Here is a 19,813-nt window from a genome sequence, read left to right on the forward strand (position 1 = left end):
ACGAAAACTCTCCTGTCGTGGCCGGCGGTAACTACATAATCGATCCTGCGGACCGAATGTTAATCAGTCACCGTTGCCAAAAAGACGTCATTTCGGATCCTCCCAATCCACTACCGGTGCTTTTAGGTACCTCAAGTACCGGTCATCATTCTCGTCGAAGAGTTCGGCGAGCAAATTAACCCTCAGACACAGCCCACTGAGTTTCTCACCAGATTTTCTCAGTGGGTCGTAGTTCCGATCCGGTGGTAGATTCTGCGAAGCACTGCTCTTGCTAGGGCCAGTGTTAGCAACACGTCCGATTTGAGCCCCGAGAGCTCACCTACCCGTTAGGGTAACGCCGATATAGCCTCTCAAGGCTATCAGCATAGGTAGGAAAAAAATACATCAGTCAAATTACAAATTGATCCCTGCAGTATTCATTTTATTGTAAATGGTCTTTAGTAATATCTACATTAGCTGGAAGGTAAGCTAATTTCCTATCTATACTAATAGGACCATCACCACTTGTCATCCGAATATCACTACAATTTTAACAAATTATCTAACAATACAAAAATTGTTTCAAACAAAGGTTGAAAAAATAATAGGCATTATCTCTTTATATTTTTACTCTTTATTGTAAGATTAATTTTCTGAAATATTTTCCAGAACTAATATAAGTCGAGAAAGATGTTACTAAAATTTACATTTCAGATAAATTGCACAATCAGTTATGGATTGTTATTTTTTTGGTTGATCCTCAGACGGGTTCACTACTTCCTCTGTTACAGGGTTGGCTCTAAAGTTAGGGAACTGCTCCCATGGTGCACTCAGTTCAAAGCGTCTGAACTCTTGTGCCAACTCAAGGGGTTCGACCACCACACGCTTCTGCTCATCGTCATAACGAACTTCTACATATCCACTTAGAGGGAAGTCCTTCCTGAAAGGGTGCCCCTCAAAACCGTAATCTGTTAAAATCCTTCTTAAATCAGGATGGTTAGCAAAAAATACTCCATACATGTCCCAGATCTCTCGTTCGTACCAATTTGCGGCCTTGAATACATCGCAGGCTGAGTCTACAGGAGTCAACTCGTCAGTGTAAGTTTTGACTCTTATTCGGGCATTGTAACGTAGAGAAAGTATGTTATATATGATTTCGAATCTGTTTGAGCGCGAGGGTACGTCCATGCCAGCGATATCGACAAGGTTTGCAAACTGAGCGCTGTGGTGGTCCTTCAAAAAGGATAAAACCGGGATGACTGCGTCCGGAGGGATGAGCACCTCTAGTTCGTTGCCGGCAGTCAGCTGTACTTTCTGCACATACTTGGGTAGACAGTCAGCTACATATTTGCCGAAGTCGACGAGCTGCGCCTTTTGCAGTGGATCTAATTTGGCTACAGTTGGTCGTGTCTCTTGTACTGGGGTTTTTTCGGTAGATTTTGTCGCTACGCGCTGGACACCAGGTATTTTGGTACTGTTTAAAATAGCTCGTCCGACGCCGTTTCCCGCACCAATAGTGCGTTTTAAGAAGAAGGACATAATGTTCTAGCAAAATAAACTAATTCCTTACGTAATTAAATTCGATCGAAAATCTTAGGAAACGACATAAACATTACATAGTTGACTTTGACTTTTGTGTTTTATTTGACACTAGACACACTAGACAGTACACGGCCCGAAAGGTAAATCTTTGAAGAAGGATCGCTAGAACAAACGGGATCGAAATTCATAAATAAAAATTTTAGACGATTTTAGGATTATAAAAATTTACCTATTCTCTTCTACATTTATTATCCTACAGTTAGAATGTTTTTCTACAGAACAGTATGTAACGGTTTTGTTGTATCTGATCTTTTTATTTTTATTGCTTAGATGGGTGGACGAACTCAAAGTCCACCTGGTGTTAAGTGGTTACTGGAGCACATAGACATCTAGGAAGTAAATGCGCCACCCACCTTGAGATATAAGTTCTAAGGTCTCAAGTATAGTTACATAAAGTAGATCTGATTTAAATCCCTTTCATTTTATTTAAATTTAAGATTTGGCTTTGTATTATAACAGTTTTCTTTATGGGCTATGTTTCCTTTGCATATCCAATAGAAGAATTAAACATAACCATAAAAAACATTATTTAAAGACAACAGAAGCAATTATTTAAAAGAATACCATAAATGCAATCAATAGATACACTAATATTGTAGCAATTATTGGATTATTTGATGAAAATCTACATAAAATTACAATATTCTTTCAGGCGAAATCAACAGGTATGACGATTACTATTAAAGTTTTGTTTATATATTGTTTTCGAAATTAATAACAGTGTCGAGTTTTCGTTAAATTTGCGAAACATCAAAATGAATTTATTATGTATAAATTGTCACGGTTATGATACAACCAATTTTATAATTTTATCCCTCTTACCTGTCTACTGTATTATCGATGCCCGAAAATAAGCTTCTGACCCTGTGGTAACTGGTATCCATGGAATCCATTTATACTGGTATCCATTTGGTTTGGAAAATTTCACTCTACCTTGAATTTATTTTTGATCAGATGTGCCCAACATGACATTTATTCTCAAGAGATCATATTGAGTGCTTGGGTAAAACCTTACTCTTGGTAGGTACACATTTATGCAATGTTTAACATTAGTACACTTGTTATATGCAAGTATACTGTACTAGAAGGCTCTATGCATACATATGTTCTAGATATCTTAAAATAACAAACATTTTGTATAGCATCTTCTAATGCTTACAAAGATAAGATAACTATATTGAAATGACACTTTTTAAAAAATTATGGGTGAAAGAGTATACTAGGCTCTTTTTCTAAATTGCAACAGAAACAATTATGGAGGAGGATCTTCAAAAATTGAAGGGAGTCCTGCGGTCCCTTGTGGTGTCTAGTCCTACGCAAGTGGACCTACGCTCATTATTGAGGGACTACCGCAGTATGATGGGAGAGCACATACCAATAGCCAAATATGGATATCGAGATCTACTCACTTTCCTCAAAGAACGCTGCAGTGACTGTTTCTTGGTGAGATTTTGTGAATTGAGTTCAATAGTTGGTAGTAATAATTTCTGCCTGCATAGTGTGGTATGTTGCTATCTGTTTATTGATAAAGATGGCAAATTTCTTACTGCCGTTACACACACAATTACTATAATACATAAACATCACAGCCACTGCCCCACCTTACAATTTATCACCACAACCACTATCAGACTCTTGAAGCAAGAATTAGTATTACAATTAATAATATTAAAGTTCTTAATATATACCATGATTAAAATAAACTTTGCTCTAATTATGAAAAATCCATAGTGGTAGTTAATGTCTTAACATTAATTATTTCATTGAAGAAGTACATAAAATTTAAAATTAAAAAGTATCATTTATAACTTGAAGTTCTTGGAGTCAATCAATATATTAACAATAAATGATGTACATCTTTCATTTATAGAAGATTAATCTTCTAAGGAAAGATTACTTACTTCTATTTTGTGAACTTATAATTTAAAGAAAAGCCAGCGTGTGAACATCAGCTGATTCAACCTTTTTTTGGTGAAAAATAATTAACATTTTACATTCAACATTCCAAATTCAGATTTTCTTCAGTGTTATGATTTAATTACCGGAAACCCATATAACTTACAACAACAACATCCAGACCCTGAATTTCAAGTATCTGATATATGTATACTGACTCTGACGGGGGATTGACTTTGAAGCCCAACACACAATAGCCGGGACTACTTATTATCAGACAAAGCAAACATTCAAATAGATTCCCTAATCATCATAAATAAAATTACTTTCACTGTTTAATTTTACATTTATTGCTCTCACTTTATTATTTCAACAGAAAGAAACATGAATGTCATTTTTTATATAGAAAAAATTGATGTAGCCCAACATTAAAATGTAGTGTTGTGTGTGTGTTACACCCAAGTAGTCTGTGACCACGAAACCCCTAAAGTATCTGTAAAGAAATAATGAAATGAAAATGTTAAATGTGAGATCAAACTGTAAAAGTAGCTTTAAGTAATGAAGTTTATAAAATAATAAATAAAATGCGTTTATTTCAAGCCACTTAAGCCTTTAAAATTTCACATACAATTACATAATATTTGAATCAAAATAAAATTTAGTTAAAATTAAATTTGTCAGTATTATTAATAAATAAAAATAAATAAACATGAAATATAATTGAATTAAAATCATCAACTACTAATATAAACTCCACTACTATATGAGTCACTGTGTTAGATTACCGTGAGATAGATGCTTATTACAACAGTGTCCTAAGTTTTGAATGTTTTATTAGCTTAAGTATTGGAAAGTGGCATTATAACAACCTTTTACTTGCGTTTTCGTGAGCTATGGGATGGGTAAATACTACATATTGGAGACGCCAAGAGAGTGACTGCTTAGTATAGTTAGTATAAGTCTCCGGTGTGTCAACATGCTCTAGACAACAGTACGCAATATTCTATGACAATATTCGACAAAAGTATACCATGCAGCTGAAATAAATTGAGACAAAACTTTAACGGACAAGTTGGTTGGCCCTAAGCTAACACCTGGAATATTATTATCGTTAAGATGAAACAGACTTCAAGAAATCGGTAGATCCTCTTGAGTTTCGAGAAAAATATACACAATTATATTTTTTCTAAATTATTTGGAGGTAGTTAGGACGATGCTCTAATTAGAAATTTCATAAAGATCAGTGTGTCGCCGTGATTAGTCGTTTGCGACTAAAATTGTAAAACACGATTCGTCAGAAAATGCAAGATTAAATTGTAAAAGTAGTTTTAAACATACGTGAATGGTGCAAGCGAATATTAACTAAAGTGTTGTAAAAGCAAAATGACGTTATTGCCGTGCGTGGCTGTGATAGAACATGAAAATCGAAGATACAGTCATCAGTGATTATTTCCTACAAAAACAGATTTTAATTATGTACTGAAGTGCACCATATTGTTAGGGGAATTCATCAATAAATGTTTATTTACAGTTTGGAGGAGTATCAAGCAACCCTGTGCTCACTTTGATAGTTCCTGACAATCTCAAACACATCGATAAATTTGTTAGGAAGCAAAAGGCTCCCACCAATGTCAGAGTGTAAGTATAATTGATTTGTGAGGTTTTAACCATCGGAATTGAACTAAACCACGATATACCAATATATAAAATAAGTACTATGGGAGGAGTCGCGTCCTAGCGATAACACGCGTGTCTCACACGTGAGGTCGAACTGCCGAGACCGGAGGCTGGGGACGTATTTCTCTTACAATATCTTAAAGACTGGCTGACAGGAGAATGTAACGTCACGCAACGTTAAAGTGTTCTTAAGTTAAAAATATGGACCAAAAAGAACTTCAGTCTTGCTTGTTATTTACTGAAAACTATACAAAACTGAATAAAATAACAGCAAATCATCATCATCATCATCAACCTATAGCAGTCCACTGCTGGACATAGGCCTCTCCAATTGCTCACCACTCAGCACGACCATACAAGATAACCTATAATCATGACTCCGATACGTGCGTTAAACTAATAAGGCCCAAAACTTCAAACGTTAAACTGATGTGAGGCTCGCGGTCACGGACAGCGAACTCCTGATGTGTACTTCTGTTGTCATATTGTCAACACAGATTGTTTAATTTACAGGAAAGGTAAAAGACAAAGTGTGCCAATGAATGACTTGATAGTTAATACATTCATCGCCAAAAAAGAAACAGAAATGAATCCAAACACTAAACCGAAAGCAGCCGCGACCAAAAATGTGGAAAACACTGTAGAGAAAAAAATGGTTGAACTGAAACTGACTGACAATACTGACTCAGCGGACAGCACACCTCAGCACCGAGTCAGTACCCAAGACTCGACGATTTGTTCTCAAGATGCACTACGAAGTTTTATGAGGAAGAGAATACCGGCCTATGACTGCGAAAGCAGTTGGGGTTACGAGAGTACTGGCAGGACCTCCTCGCAAGATAACGATTCCGGCAGACAGTCTTCTTCAAGTGAGTATATACGTCGTTAATCGGACAAGTATTCCATTCCGAGGTCCGTCATTCCGGACCTGATGCGAACTCGCGTGGCGCCGCGCCCGGGACTGTTCCCGGGTGACGTCACGGTGCGTAGGTACGAGGAGTGACTAGATCACTCACCGGAACTCGGTTCAATAATGCCCTGTTCCAAACAGATGTTCGACCTAACTGGTGGTAGGACCTATTGTGAGTCCGCACGGGTAAGTACCACCGCCCTGCTTATTTCCGCCTTGAAGCAATAATGCGTTTCGGTTTGAAGGGTGGTGTTGTAACTATACTTGAGACCTTAGAACTTATATCTTAAGGTGAGTGACGCATTTACGTTGTGGATGTCTATGGGCTCCAGTAACCGCTTAACACCAGGTGAGTTGTGAGCTCGTCCACCCATGTAAGCAATAAAAAAAAACCTAAGTAAATCCCTTCTCGCAAATCTGTAGCATTCACTCCGTCCCGAAAGTCCGTTGAAAGTGAATCGACTCTGACCTCCCCGGTATAATATAATCACTAATTATAATATGTTTAATTATTATTAGCCGCATTCCCCAGTAATAGTGTATGATTACCACACTTCTGAACGTTGGCCTATACTTACCTAAAAAGTCTTGGTCGAGAATACGATTCCCTTTACAGGACAATGTGTAAACAAGTTGGTAAACATATCCGATGGCCTGGACTGTGTCCCTGTTGCCTTCTACAAATGGATTGGAATTTTTTTGGTCCAGGATATGTATGTATATATTTTACAGCCGAAACAGATTTGCTAGTGAGTGCGCGTCCTAATGTTCGCGTAACCTACATCACTGCACGTTACAATTGTACCGTCAGGCACGAAAAAGCTGATTTTCATTTTTACTATCCGAAAAATGTTATAAAAATGTACCTAATATAGGATATTATCATGTAATTGTAAATTACGATTTATCCAGGTACGAGCAGTTCAAAGTTGGTTAAATTGGAAAATTTGAAGAGAGAAATTTACGATCTGGTAGCGGAACATCCGGAAGGCATCTGGTGCACGGACCTGATAGGGTTGTACAGGTGCGACATTTGGCAGCTGCTTGCATAAGTTTCTCTGCAAGGTATACTCGTGAAGTTTGCTCGGTTACTATGTTGAGCATCCATGAGCACAAATACAGGTTCAACAGATCATGACTTACACGAGTGTGGTGTTCGCTCACGCGGCCCACGCACACAGACACTCTCCAATCCCTACAATCCCGCCTTTGCTAGTTAGCCGTCGGGGCTCCGTGGTTCGCGAGGAACGTCGACCGAACTTTGAGCTCGTCCACTCATCTAGCAATAAAAAAAAAAAAACCTGCACGTTGACCTGGGCCTCGAATCGATCCGCAAACACATGAAGTCAGTGTCGGAACGTTACTTCGATAAGGCTATGCGTCATGATAATCACCTTATCATTGCCGCCGCTGACTATTCCCCGAATCCTGATCACACAGGAGCAAGTCACCATCGTCGCCCTAGACACGCCTTACGGATCCATCAGATCCAATAACTCTTGCATTAGATACCTTCAACTGTAACGCTAGGAGCAGGCTGAGGAACCCCGGTAACCGTACTCGTCGAACTCGATAAAGAGGTCGCCGTGCAACCTAACCCATGCATCAGCTGAGTTTCTCGCCGGATTTTCTCAGCGGGTCGCGATTCCGATCCGGTAGTAGATTAATTCGCGAAGCAATTGCTCTTGAGTTGTTAGGTCTCCTTCGGAGGCGCTCGGGCAGTTGTTAGCAAATCCCACCGCTCCTGGCTGAGCCTTTGCTCGCCGACCTGTCCTGGTGAAACTGGAAAGGCCTCCGAGCCACCAGTAATCTTTCAATCATAAAAAAAGGTTCAACAGCTCGGCCTATGAACAGTTGAAATTTATAGCATTTTTTGACACAATTTTTGTAATTTTTTTCTTTTGAGATTTACTAATCGCCTCACGTCTCGCCCATATCTGCAGCGTCCTTACTCTACACGCGGCGACATGACATATAATGCAAATTCTAAACAGTTTTTGGACGCGGTTCTTTACACACAGTCTCACTCTGACTCCAGGGATCGCTACAAGAAGGAGTTGAACTTCACACGTTACGGGTATACGAGCATCATCAGCTTGGTGTACGCTCTGGAGAGCATACACGCGAGCCGGCCCCACGACACGGGCGACTGGCTGCTGAGTCTGTCGGCCCCCGCCCCCGCGCCCCCCGCCCGCGCCCCCGCCCCCGCCCCCGCCCCCGCCCCGCCGCGCGCCCGCCCCCCGCGCCGCGCGCACGTGGACCCCGAGGACGCGCTGCCTGGCATCGAATTTGTACGTTTTTATTTTATTAAGAAACGCTACGTCACTTCAAGTACACATACATTCGACCATCTTTTTTTTTTTTTATTGCTTAGTGACAGCTGCTTGCCTGAGATTCGCATCACACAGCGTGCGGTCAGGCAGGAGCTTCGGCTTCTTGATGTCCATAAGTCGAGTGGGCCGGATTGCATCCCCGCAGTGGTTCTAAAAACATGCGCCCCTGAATTGACACCCGCGCTAACGCGTCTATATCGCCTCTCGTACAATACCAACAGGGTTCCGTCTTCATGGAAGACTGCTCATGTCCACCCTATCCCCAAAAAGGGTGACCGGTCGGACCCCTCGAATTACAGACCTATCGCGATAACTTCCTTGCTGTCCAAGGTGATGGAGCGAATCATAAACATCCAACTTCTTAAGTATCTTGAGGATCGCCAGCTGATCAGTGACCGGCAGTACGGTTTCCGTCATGGTCACTCAGCTGGCGATCTTCTTGTATACCTCACACATAAGCTCTCGCTGTGAGCCTTGACATCGCGAAGGCCTTCGACAGGGTTTGGCATAGGGCACTTCTATCGAAGCTTCCAGCTTACGGGATCCCTGAGGGACTGCAAGTGGATCGCTAGCTTTTTGGATGGACGGAGCATCACAGTTGTCGTCGACGGCTGCTGCTCCGATACCATGACCATCAACGCTGGTGTTCCACAAGGTTCGGTGCTCTCCCCCACGCTTTTTATACTGCATATCAATGACATGCTATCTATTGATGGCATGCATTGCTATTGCTATGCGGATGACAGCACGGGGGATGCGCGATATATCGCCCATCAGAGTCTCTCTCGAAGCGTTGTACACGAGTCATTAAAACTTGTGTCTGAAGTGGAGAACTCTCTGGGGCGGGTCTCCAAATGGGGTGAACTGAATTCAGTTCAGTTCAATCCATTGAAAACACAGGTTTGCGCGTTCACTGCGAAGAAGGATCCTTTTGTCATGGCGCCGGAATTTCAAGGAGTATCCTTGCAGCTTTCCGCGAGTATCGGGATTCTGGGGGTCCATATTTCGAGCGATGTCCAGTTTCGGAGTCATTTGGAAGGTAAAGCCAAATTGGCCTCTAAAATGTTGGGAGTCCTCAACAGAGCGAAGCGGTATTTCACGCCTGGACAGAGACTTGCGCTTTATAAAGCGCAGGTCCGACCTCGCGTGGAGTACTGATCTCACCTCTGGGCCGGGGCTCCCAAATACCAGCTACTTCCATTTGACTCCATACAGAAACGGGCTGTTCGGATGCTCGATAGTCCTGCTCTCGCGGATTGCTTGGAACCTCTGGGTCTACGGAGGGACTTCGGTTCTCTCTGTGTTTTATACCGCATGGTCCATGGGGAATGCTCTGAGTAATTATTCGAGATGATCCCCTCATCTCCTTTTTATCATCGCACCTCCCGCCACTGGAGCAGAGTTCATCCATATTATCTGGAACCGCTGCGTTCATCGACAGTGCGTTTCCAAAGATCTTTTTTGCCACGTACCATCCGGCTTTGGAATGAGCTCCCCTTCACGGTGTTTTCCGAGCGCTATGACATGTCCTTCTTCAAACGAGGCTTGCGGAGAGTACTTTATGGTAGGTAGCGGCTTGGCTCGGCCCCTGGCATTACTGACGTCCATGAGCGACGGTGACCACTTACCATCAGGTGGGCCGTATGCTCGTCTGCCTACAAAGGCAATAAAAAAAAAAAAGGTTGCACGGACGAACTCACAGCCCACCTGGTGTTAAGTGGTTACTGGAGCCCATAGACATCTACAACGTAAATGCGCCACCCACCTTGAGATATAAGTTCTAAGATCTCAGTATAGTTAGAACGGCTGCCCCACCCTTCAAACCGAAACGCATTACTGCTACACGGCAGAAATAGGCAGGGCGGTGGTACCTACCCGCGCAGACTCACAAGAGGCCCTACCACCAGTAAAATCGTTCGTCTCACCTCAACAAGCTCGTATATAGTTCGATCGCGTTAAGATGCAGTGAGTCACCAGTGCAACTGCAGGGTAAAGGTGTATTCACAGTGGTGTTAAAATTCAAACAAATTATATTTTTAAAGATTAAGTTTGATGAATTTAAAAAATACACTTAAAAGCTAAAAATCAAAATTAAGTCATTAATATTTTAATTACTATCACTAGTATCCTCGTTAGTGTTTATAATAAAAGAATTTTCTGCAGCGAGTTCAATGACGTCATCTAATTACCACTTGGTATTTTCTTCTTGTAAGAGACGTGGTCGCAGCATTTCTTCCATCGATCAGCGTATACTAAACGAATTGCGTCTTAAAATATTTGTACTATGCTGTCCATAGTCACATTTACATCAAACTGTTTAAAATACTTAAAAAGATTGTAACTTTTCTCTTTCCACTTTGAATTACCGAACCGCTTTTATTTTTACGAATTGGTGAGGTATTCATTTAAAAAATATATAATTCACATAGATAATACACATAAATTAGTTAACACAAATACAGGGCACAACCGTTGCGTTCAAAGCTATGTCTTCAACTGGTCGCTGTGAACTTGACCTTGTTATTTGAAAAGATTTGATCGGTTAGGGGTGGGGTTAGGCCGGCGAACAATAATGACTCATTGCATTCTTAACGCGAACGAACTATAGGAGGTTTATTTTATTTGAGACTACTATATATATTGTATGTTAATCTATACATATAAATAAAATTAGAGTGTCTGTTTGTAATATTGAAATAGCCTCTTTTTACTACATGCATATGAATATGTATACGGTGCATACACTAAAATAACATTTTATACAATTTTTGTCTGTCTGTCTGTTTGTTCCGGCTAATCTCTGGAAAGGCTGGACTGATTTTGACGGGACTTTCACTGATAGATAGCTGATGATATAAGGAGTAATTTAAGCTACTTTTTTTAGACAAGCTTTGCCCCGCGGCGTCACCCGCGATACGACAATAACCGCGGGTAACATCGCGGGACTCAGCTATCAGTAATAAAATTTAATGTTTCCGAAGCGAAGCGAGGGCGGGTTGCTAGTTATAAATATGTGTTTCGGAGCAGGGATTCGATTGTAAAAAGATTAAGGGATTGTGTAAGGACCCGGTGTGCGCCCCGGGTAGTGAACGGGGAGTATCCTTCCTTGTCAGTGTGAAGGATGTGTGTCCAGGACCCGGACGTGTTCCCGTCGGACTGTCTGCAGTACATGGAGAGCGTGCCGCCGCCCGGGCCGTGCGCGGAGCCCGGGGCGCTGCTCGAGGTGCTGGTGGGGGAGGTGTACTCCCCTTCGCACTTTTGGCTCATCCGGCTCGGGGACCACTACAACATTGCCATGGAGAACATCATGGACGAAATGAAGTGAGTGCAGCGCAGCTTACTGCGAGGGACATTTTAATCGTATACTAAAAAGAATACCTTTTTATTTGGAAAATTCATTTCTTTTTATCGAAACGGGTTTTAAAAGCATGTAAAATGTGCCATTATAATGTCGAGAAGATATTTGATGGCGGCGCGTGTTGCGGCGCGTGTTGCAGCGCGTACTACGGGGCGGGCGGCGCGGGCGAGGCGCGGCGGCTGGCGGCGGGCGCCGTGCGGGCGGGCCACTACGTCGCCGCGCTGTACGCCGCGCACTGGCACCGCGCGCTCATCGTGCAGCTGCTGGACGCCGACCTGGTCAAGGTGCGGCACGTGGACTACGGCACGGTGAGCCGCGCGCGCGTGGCCGAGCTGCGGCCGCTGCGGCGCGCGTGGGGCTCGCTGCCCGCGCAGGCGTGGCGCGCCCGCCTGGCCGGCGCCCGGCCCGCCGCCCGGGGCCGCCGCTGGCCGCGCCCCGCCGCCGCGCACTTCCTAAACCTCGTGCGGGACACGCCCTTCGTGGCGCACGTCGTGGCCGTGGACCACCAGGTAGCCTATGTCGATATATCTATATATATAAAATTAGGTATTAATAAATAAGTTTTCAACCAACGACACGTATACAGCGGAGCGGAGCGGAGTATTTTATTACTGGTGGTAGGACCTCTTGTGAGCCCGCACGGGAAGGTACCACCACCCTGCCTATTTTTACCGTGAAGCAATAATGCGTTTCGGTTTGAAGGGTGGGGCAGCCGTTGTAACTATACTTGAGACCTTAGAACTTATATCTCAAAGTGGGTGGCGCATTTACGTCGTAAAAGTCTATGGGCTCCAATAAACACCAGGTAGGCTGTGAGCTCATCCACTCATCTAGCAATAAAAAAAAAAACTACTCGGAGCATCATTCTGCCATCACTAGTATGTAATACGCCTGTGCTCATAGCCCGGTCTGTGGAGGGTTCCCGACCTTCATGTGACACGATCTTTACTAAAATCTTTATCGCTCTGTGTAGTCTCCTGCTCCTAATTGAGTTAGTGGGTCTATGGGGGAATTTCAGATCTCATTTGTCATTCATCTTTAAAATTAATTATTCCGGGGCTTCCTGAGAGCTATGTCGTGTCCTCGGCTGGAGGCAGGGTCTTGGCTGTACCTTCGGTATTGCTGACATCCATGAGCGATGGTGATCAATTACCACCACAGTTGTCTGACTACAAGCGCAAAAAATGGCATTGCGTTATGGTTGTTACTTGAATTCGTGCACGCCCTCGCCGCCGCTCGCCTGCGGCGCGGCAGTCGCGGCAGTCGCGGCAGTGCACAGGACGCTGCTTGCAGGAGAACATCATGGAGGTGTTCCTGATCGACACCAGTGGCGAGGAGGACGTGTGCGTGACGGGCGAGCTGGTGAAGTCCGGGCACGCCGAGCCCCGCGCCGACTCCGCGCTCACGGTGAGTGTGTCCCCGCCGCGGCTGGACCTGCGCTCGCTGCTGGGCGCGCTGTCGGGCTTGCGGCCCGCGGGCCCCGGGGCGGAGCGCGACGCCTGCAGCGACGTGTCCGCCTCGGCCTCCGAGCTGGTGGGGCGCTCGCCGCAGCGCATGCAGGAGTGGGAGTGTCCGGACGCACACTCGGTTCTGTCGGACGCGTCGTCGTCTCGCTTGGCTCGGATCAAAGCTCTACACTCTCGCGTCAAAGCAGTCCCGGCCGCGCCCGACGTCACCAACAGGTTTCTGAGACACAAGTTGGCTCTGAGTAAAAAGTTAAATAGTTAGCGGGAATCAATCTAAGCAGTACAGTCAGTACAGCATGCAACGAGCCGTTACTTGAGGACGTAAATGTTCCAATTGGCGTTATACCAATAGGCCGCGGGCCCGTCCGCTGCCCCCCACAGGCATCTCCACCTGAGACATGTCTCAATGGTTTAGTGATTGCGCAAAGTTTATTTTTAATCACAAGACATCAGCTCAGTAACATCGCTCGATACAAGTACGCTTTAGGCCATGACGACTACGAGAATTTGTTCAGTACTGATTTATTTGAAGACACCCTCGCAAACCCGAATGACGCACATCTACATGAACACACAACACAGACAACGGATAACCTTCATAAGATCCAACAGTAAATTGATTCAACATTTTTAAAGATTTTGCAAGAAAATAAATGTACAAATTTAAAGCTTAACACGTTGAACGCCACATGAATAACCAAGTATTTGCATTTAGGCCGCGGTGCTCACCGGTGAGCCTCATCTTACTGAAGCGTTCGGGCCACGAAGGTCACCCGTGAGTCCTACAAGCCACAGATTGTACCTAGCTATCGAACAAAACGCATACGGAAGTGAACCGCGTGGCCCTTTAGCTGAACCGAACGCCTTGGTTTTCAAATCCAACAGAAACTTATAGTTTTAATCAAGATTATAGCCTTTTAACGCAAAAAAGTCGCAATATCTTCCGTGCAAATTATCGCATTTTTAAATTTTAGAAGGAAAATCTTAAGTTGATAAAAAATACTGATTCCCTGATTTTGGCCTGAATGCCACAGTACGCTAGGCCCACCGGTGGGTCGCGTGGCGTTCGTGTTAAAAACTAAAAAAGCCCTAAGAATAGCGAGTGCCGTTAGCCGAGTGGCCTCTCGATCAGTTCCTCTTGTAACCTACGTAGATAACATTTCGTATCGGCCATCAAAAATATTAGTAGTGCTAGATCTAACTTTTTTGTTTAATTGATCAGTTTTAATTTTATTATGGAATATTAATATATATATTTTTAAATATTATTGTAAATTCTATTTTTTTTTCTTACTTAGATGGGTGGACGAGTTCACAGCCCACCTGGTGTTAAGTGGTTACTGGAGCCCATAGACTTGTACAACGTAAAGGCGCCACCCACCTTGAGATATAAGTTCTAAGATCTCAAGTATAGTTACAACGGCTGCACCACTCTTCAAACCGAAACGCATTACTGCTTCACGGCAGAAATAGGCAGGGTGGTGGTACCTACCCGCGCGGACTCTCAAGAGGTAATTACGCAAATTATTTAAATATTCTCTTTCATCCTCAACCTCCACGCTTTCATCCAAGTCCCGCCCGAGGCAATCACTCAGCGCCATTCTGCCCACCCACATCCAGGCCTATGGACGTATATTATTGGAATACAAATGCTGGAACTATTCATGAGAAATCATTTTTTTAACTATAAATTAATTTAAGATTAATTAAACAATACCGTCCAGTTTGTTATAGTTTGCTTTATTGTAAATCAAAATTTTAAAGAATATGCAAAATGAGTATTTAGCTTTTTTAAAATCCCTAGGGTTATTACATATTGGTGGCACTGACTCACGTGACGTGATAACAATGTTAATAATTGAGGTCGGGAATACTTAACAGATCTTAACCAAATTAAAAATAATCCCGAACCCGAGCGATAACAACAAGAATCAACATAATCCAGTTTAGTTATCGCGGAGATATCGAGAGATGTGCTATGGTGGTTCTGTTCAAGAACACGCCAGCACGTGTTCACACACAATTGGAATTTTGGGCACGGAACTTCGCTTTCCACTGCTGTCTTCAGTGTACATTGCGGTTCCAAGAAACATGTACTTAAGCCTCCGGTCTATAGCGAATAAAATGATTCTATTTATTTTGAAATAAAAATAAATGACCGTTATATCTTCGGGCACGGCTGCACCCCGGTCACGTTGACCCCATGATGACCATCCATTTTCGAAAACTTATCTAACGTCAGTATGATTTTGCGTTTTAGTAAATTAGTTTGAAAATTATTGTTATTACATACAACAGCCTGAATCGGCTAGCTTCGGCTTTGCAAAGTTTATCCGCCTGAATTATTTTTAAAAGTTGTGCTCAAATATACATAGGTATGTAACATTGATGCCAAATTGATTGTGTAGAGACCCGAAGCTAGCTAGAAAGAGACTAAAGCTCAGTGCACTTGTTCCCACGAGCTGCTACGGCTGTGTGCTAACCTGTGCGTGACACGGACGCGCGGCGGCGGCGAGGTTATATCCGGAAGCTTTGCAACGTCGTTGAGCTTAGCGGAATGAGGGGGTGTGCGGGGGCTGGGGTACAGCCGCCGGTATATAACCTCGGCCGTGCCCCGTCTGTACCGGTCGCATTACGCTTGCAGACGCCCGAGACCTACCTGTACCCGGTATTCGAGGCGCTCGAGTCCGGAGACACGCCCAACTACGAGGACATCCACCGGTATCTGCGCGACGGGATCGACCTTGACTATGTGGAGGCTTACCGCCGCCACGTGCCCGTGGACAGGCCGCCCACGCCGCCGCCCCCCGCGCCCCCGTCGCCCCCGCCGCCACCCCCGCCACCCCCGCCCCTCCTCTGGCCTCCCTGTGTGCCTCCCTTCCTTTTTCTGCACAACATACAGCCCCCGCCCGGCTTCGAACCGCTCTGAACATTCATAGATCTCGTACTTGATCTTATTAATTGACGTTACATAATCTACATTATATGACTTCGGCTGAAATTTATCGATTTCGTAATTAATAATTGTAATTAAGTGTGTGTGTGCGTGTATGTAAAGTGACGTGTCAGTTGATAATTGACTACCTGAAAAGAGTAATGAATTGTGCCTAGGGCGTGTATGGTAGAGGGGGACGCACAATGAGACCCGGGGGTATGGTACTGAGAGTACATTATCGCTTTAAATATAGAATTTCGTGTCCCGGCAGCAGGTATATAAAATGTCGTGCTTGACATTAAAAATGCCAGTACTTACATAATACCGTTTAATTTAGGGGTGTCGAGAAATTCCTACTACTTTATTAAACCATTGCAATACCACTTCATTCATGCCTTGTCTTTTGCGAATTTTTACAATATCCCCTGCGGATCTACACCTCATTGCCTTCCAATCGTGCACATTGTATCTGTAACTTTGTAAAGAATATTGCAGAAAATGTAGCCAGTCTTGATGTGAGTAGGGCTGTGAGGCTGCTGTCTAAACTAATAAAATGCGAATAAATAGACATTAAAGTGCAAGTCGTAGGATCGACTAACGTAGACCACCTTTGAATCTCGACGAATAAACCGTTACCTCATTTTATGCATTTAAGTAATCATTTCGATGTTTTGTTATAATTTAACTTTTATTGACTAGTTCATATTTTTGTAGATTATAGCTACTATTTGTTTTTGTTTTTTGCTTTATTTCATAAGAATATTTTTCATTTTACGAAGTTATACTATGTTAAGTAAAATCGAGTGTTATCTTTTTCATTCAAGTAAATTGATAAACTTGGCTAAAACACATAGACGTCAAAGCGTATTGTATCCAACTGTCGGGTCCCATGTACCGTCAAGTTCACTACAACGTCTACTTGACATTTCTATTGTGCTACAGACTGTTAGCTAATGATTCAGCATAAATGGCAGTAATGATAATTTGAATAAAATTAACAATGTAAGAAATGTTAGTCCAAAGTCATTTATTTCATCGCTTTAATCTGATGATGATGTCTAAGCAATTATAAATAACGTTTATAGCACCTCACAATAGATGGGAACACGAGTATTATTTCGTCTTCTCGCATTAAAACTGTATAATCTCAAAACTTACTAATTTTACAGGAGAGTGTTTTAAAGGTTTAACATGTGATATTTTTAATATTAGTCATCTTTGCAACATTTATTCATTATTTTTTACCAGTTACATTATCTGTCTTTTAAAGTAAGATAATAGTACAGTAAAAAAAAGATAATAGTAAAGTTAAAAATAAAGTAAGATAATTATGTATTAATTTTGTTAATAGTAGTCAAAATACGGGTAAACTAAAAAAAAAAAAAAACTAATCTACGCTCTTTTGACAGTATTTATGAGAAAAATACCGGTGATACCAAATGATTCCGCATATTAACTCAATTTTGAATATTTTTGGAAATTATACACTTTTAATGCGTAAAGACGATTTGTGTATAATATTTAACTGAATCAATATAATATGTGAATAAGAATAAATGTACATACCTACTTTTAGTATTATAAGCGATCAGTTTATTTGTCCCTTTGCCTGTTATGTATTCAAATCGCGCATAAACAGTAAACTCCAGTCGCGCGTCAGAGCTGGCATCCACAATGTTTTTGAAACATAGTTATTTTAAATATTTTGCACTAAAATGTCAATGCGGTTAGCTTTTTATATCTTTATGTGTCATAAGGCTAAAATAAGAATTATTTTTGTTCACACCATTGTACCTAGTTGTACCAAGTAATTATCCACGTAGTTTTTATGTTATAAATACATGATATTGATCAATAACGAAGCTCGTCACTATTGTTACCCATCAATCATTACATTGCGAATATTAGTGGAAGCCTATGATTGTTTTGATTATCATCACAAAGTTTTAGCTTGTCTATTAGTAGGTGAACTGAATACTGCCGCCAAACTAGGAGCGTAAATGTTTTAATATTGTTTGATCGGATGAATTTTGAAGTTGGCAAGGTGTCTTTTCAAAAAGGTGTAGTCTTTAAGATTCAAAAAACTTTGTGTTGTTTTTTACAATGTGACAACAAACAGCAAAATCAAAAGGTTTTCAATTAACCCGTGCAAGCTGATCACTAGGTATTGATCACTAGTCAGAACCGTATTGCAAAGGTTGACAAGAACCTGTCGGTTTTTTTTATGATTGTTTAATTTTTTTGTTTGAGAAATGTGATCTTATGTGTGATTTGGGACAGTTTGGTAATAATTGTAAGATTAATCTTAAGATTTTCACGGGTTACTCACCTGTGCAGATTTAGTTGTTACGCAGCCCGTTAGCACTAAGATAGTATGACATGAATGGTCGATTTGAGAACCACGGCTTTTAGGGTCCTTTATGCTTAGTAATAGGATGCATCCAAGATGACCATTTGTATGTATGCAAGGATTAATAGTCGTATATGTACGTGGCGAAGGCGCCCGAGACGTGACCGAGCACCGTAACGCCTGAGCGCGCCGAGACGCAAGGGGCAGCTTCACACTGTAATCAGAGTTTGCGTTATGGACGGTATTAACAGAGAGGCTTGAATGATATTTGTAAGTACGTATTGTATAAGTACAGCGCAGTGTGAGCGCCAATCGTTTATTTGTTATTTTATATGTAGCTGTGATACATACAATTTTTTTTAATTAAAGAATTAAAGTGAATTTTTATTATTTTAATCCAAAGTTACAACTGGTTGCTACTTCGATGCAGCAGTGCGTCGCCATTATCCCCTAATACCCATCCATATCCAATAATATTGGCCATGTAACTACATATTCGACCCAGGCGACGGGGCAACGCAAAGTAGCGTCGCCTGAAACATGTCGGATCCCCCGGGTCCACTCGGTGTGCTTAGGTTTCTCAAAAACCGGTCACCGTCCTCATCGAACTCTTCAATTACGACGTCAGGCTTGACCAGCGAACTAACCATCCCTATCCGTAAGCTTAAATCTAGCTTAATCAAAATTCAATCTAATAAATTAACGACCTAACGTCGTACAAAGAATCCTGTTTTTCACTAAAAGCAACAATTTCAGTATATTACTAGTAATATAACCCGCAAAATTATAATTTGCGTAATCACTGGTAGTAGGACCTATTGTGAGTCCGCACGGGTAGGTACCACCACCACCCCGCCTATTTCTGCCGTGAAGCAGTAATGCGTTTCGGTTTGAAGGGTGGGGTAGCCGTTGTAACTATACTTGAGACCTTAGAACTCATATCTCAAGGTGTGAGGCGTATTTACGTTGTAGATGTATATGGGCTTCAATAGCCACTTTACACCAGGTGGGCTGTGAGCTCGTCCACCCATCTAAGCAATAAAAAATAAAAATAATAATATAGACCATGCTGCCAGTTGACATTGTTTTTACATGCATTAAACCTTGTAGTAAGTATATTTTTGACTTCACAACGTCTTATAATTCGATGGAGCCGGCTGCACGCACGAAAAAACATGACTAATTGAGGTGTTCCATTTAAGGCTTGAAGTGCAAGCGAGAGCGCGCAACGAGCGACAAAGAGGCACAATCGGCCTCCGCGTTCGGCAGCGTTCGACGTCTGTCTCTTTCCTACTTGAGTGAGCGAT

At 42.4% G+C, this 19,813-nt stretch overlaps 2 protein-coding genes and 1 long non-coding RNA gene across 3 annotated transcripts; 1 reads left to right on the forward strand and 2 right to left on the reverse strand.

The window, feature by feature from the left end:
* Window positions 1-593: 593 nt before the first annotated feature.
* LOC101738954 (NADH dehydrogenase [ubiquinone] iron-sulfur protein 3, mitochondrial) lies at window positions 594-1,673 on the reverse strand. Its single transcript, XM_004933644.5, has one exon. The coding sequence runs from the start codon at window positions 1,516-1,518 to the stop codon at window positions 721-723; it is 798 nt and encodes a 265-aa protein (XP_004933701.1). The 5' UTR covers window positions 1,519-1,673; the 3' UTR covers window positions 594-720.
* A 404-nt stretch (window positions 1,674-2,077) lies between these two features.
* LOC110386536 (uncharacterized) lies at window positions 2,078-18,887 on the forward strand. The gene is made up of 10 exons (XM_038017508.2): window positions 2,078-2,246; window positions 2,828-3,024; window positions 5,009-5,115; window positions 5,668-6,023; window positions 6,977-7,088; window positions 8,103-8,355; window positions 11,531-11,718; window positions 11,895-12,264; window positions 13,049-13,162; window positions 15,866-18,887. Exons 2-10 carry the CDS (start codon window positions 2,836-2,838, stop codon window positions 16,148-16,150), a joined length of 1,974 nt encoding a protein of 657 aa, XP_037873436.1. The 5' UTR covers window positions 2,078-2,246; window positions 2,828-2,835; the 3' UTR covers window positions 16,151-18,887.
* On the reverse strand, window positions 3,804-4,920 carry LOC134200708 (uncharacterized). Its single transcript, XR_009975735.1, has 2 exons — window positions 4,347-4,920; window positions 3,804-3,970 (listed from the first exon to the last, which is right to left on the reverse strand). It is a non-coding gene; the product is annotated as an uncharacterized LOC134200708 (long non-coding RNA).
* Window positions 18,888-19,813: the final 926 nt, after the last annotated feature.

This window comes from Bombyx mori, chromosome 19 (assembly GCF_030269925.1).
Source record: "Bombyx mori chromosome 19, ASM3026992v2".
NCBI classification, from domain to species: domain Eukaryota; kingdom Metazoa; phylum Arthropoda; class Insecta; order Lepidoptera; family Bombycidae; genus Bombyx; species Bombyx mori.

What these genes read in the sequence shown, in the direction of transcription:
- LOC101738954 (XM_004933644.5), bottom strand. Translation starts at nt 1,518, where the DNA reads ATGTCCTTCTTCTTAAAACGCACTATTGGTGCGGGAAACGGCGTCGGA.
- LOC110386536 (XM_038017508.2), top strand. Translation starts at nt 2,836, where the DNA reads ATGGAGGAGGATCTTCAAAAATTGAAGGGAGTCCTGCGGTCCCTTGTG. An exon ending in GCTGCAGTGACTGTTTCTTG is followed by an intron (nt 3,025 to 5,008) that starts GTGAGATTTTGT and finishes GTTTATTTACAG; the next exon opens with TTTGGAGGAGTATCAAGCAA. An exon ending in GACCTGATAGGGTTGTACAG is followed by an intron (nt 7,089 to 8,102) that starts GTGCGACATTTG and finishes CTCTGACTCCAG; the next exon opens with GGATCGCTACAAGAAGGAGT.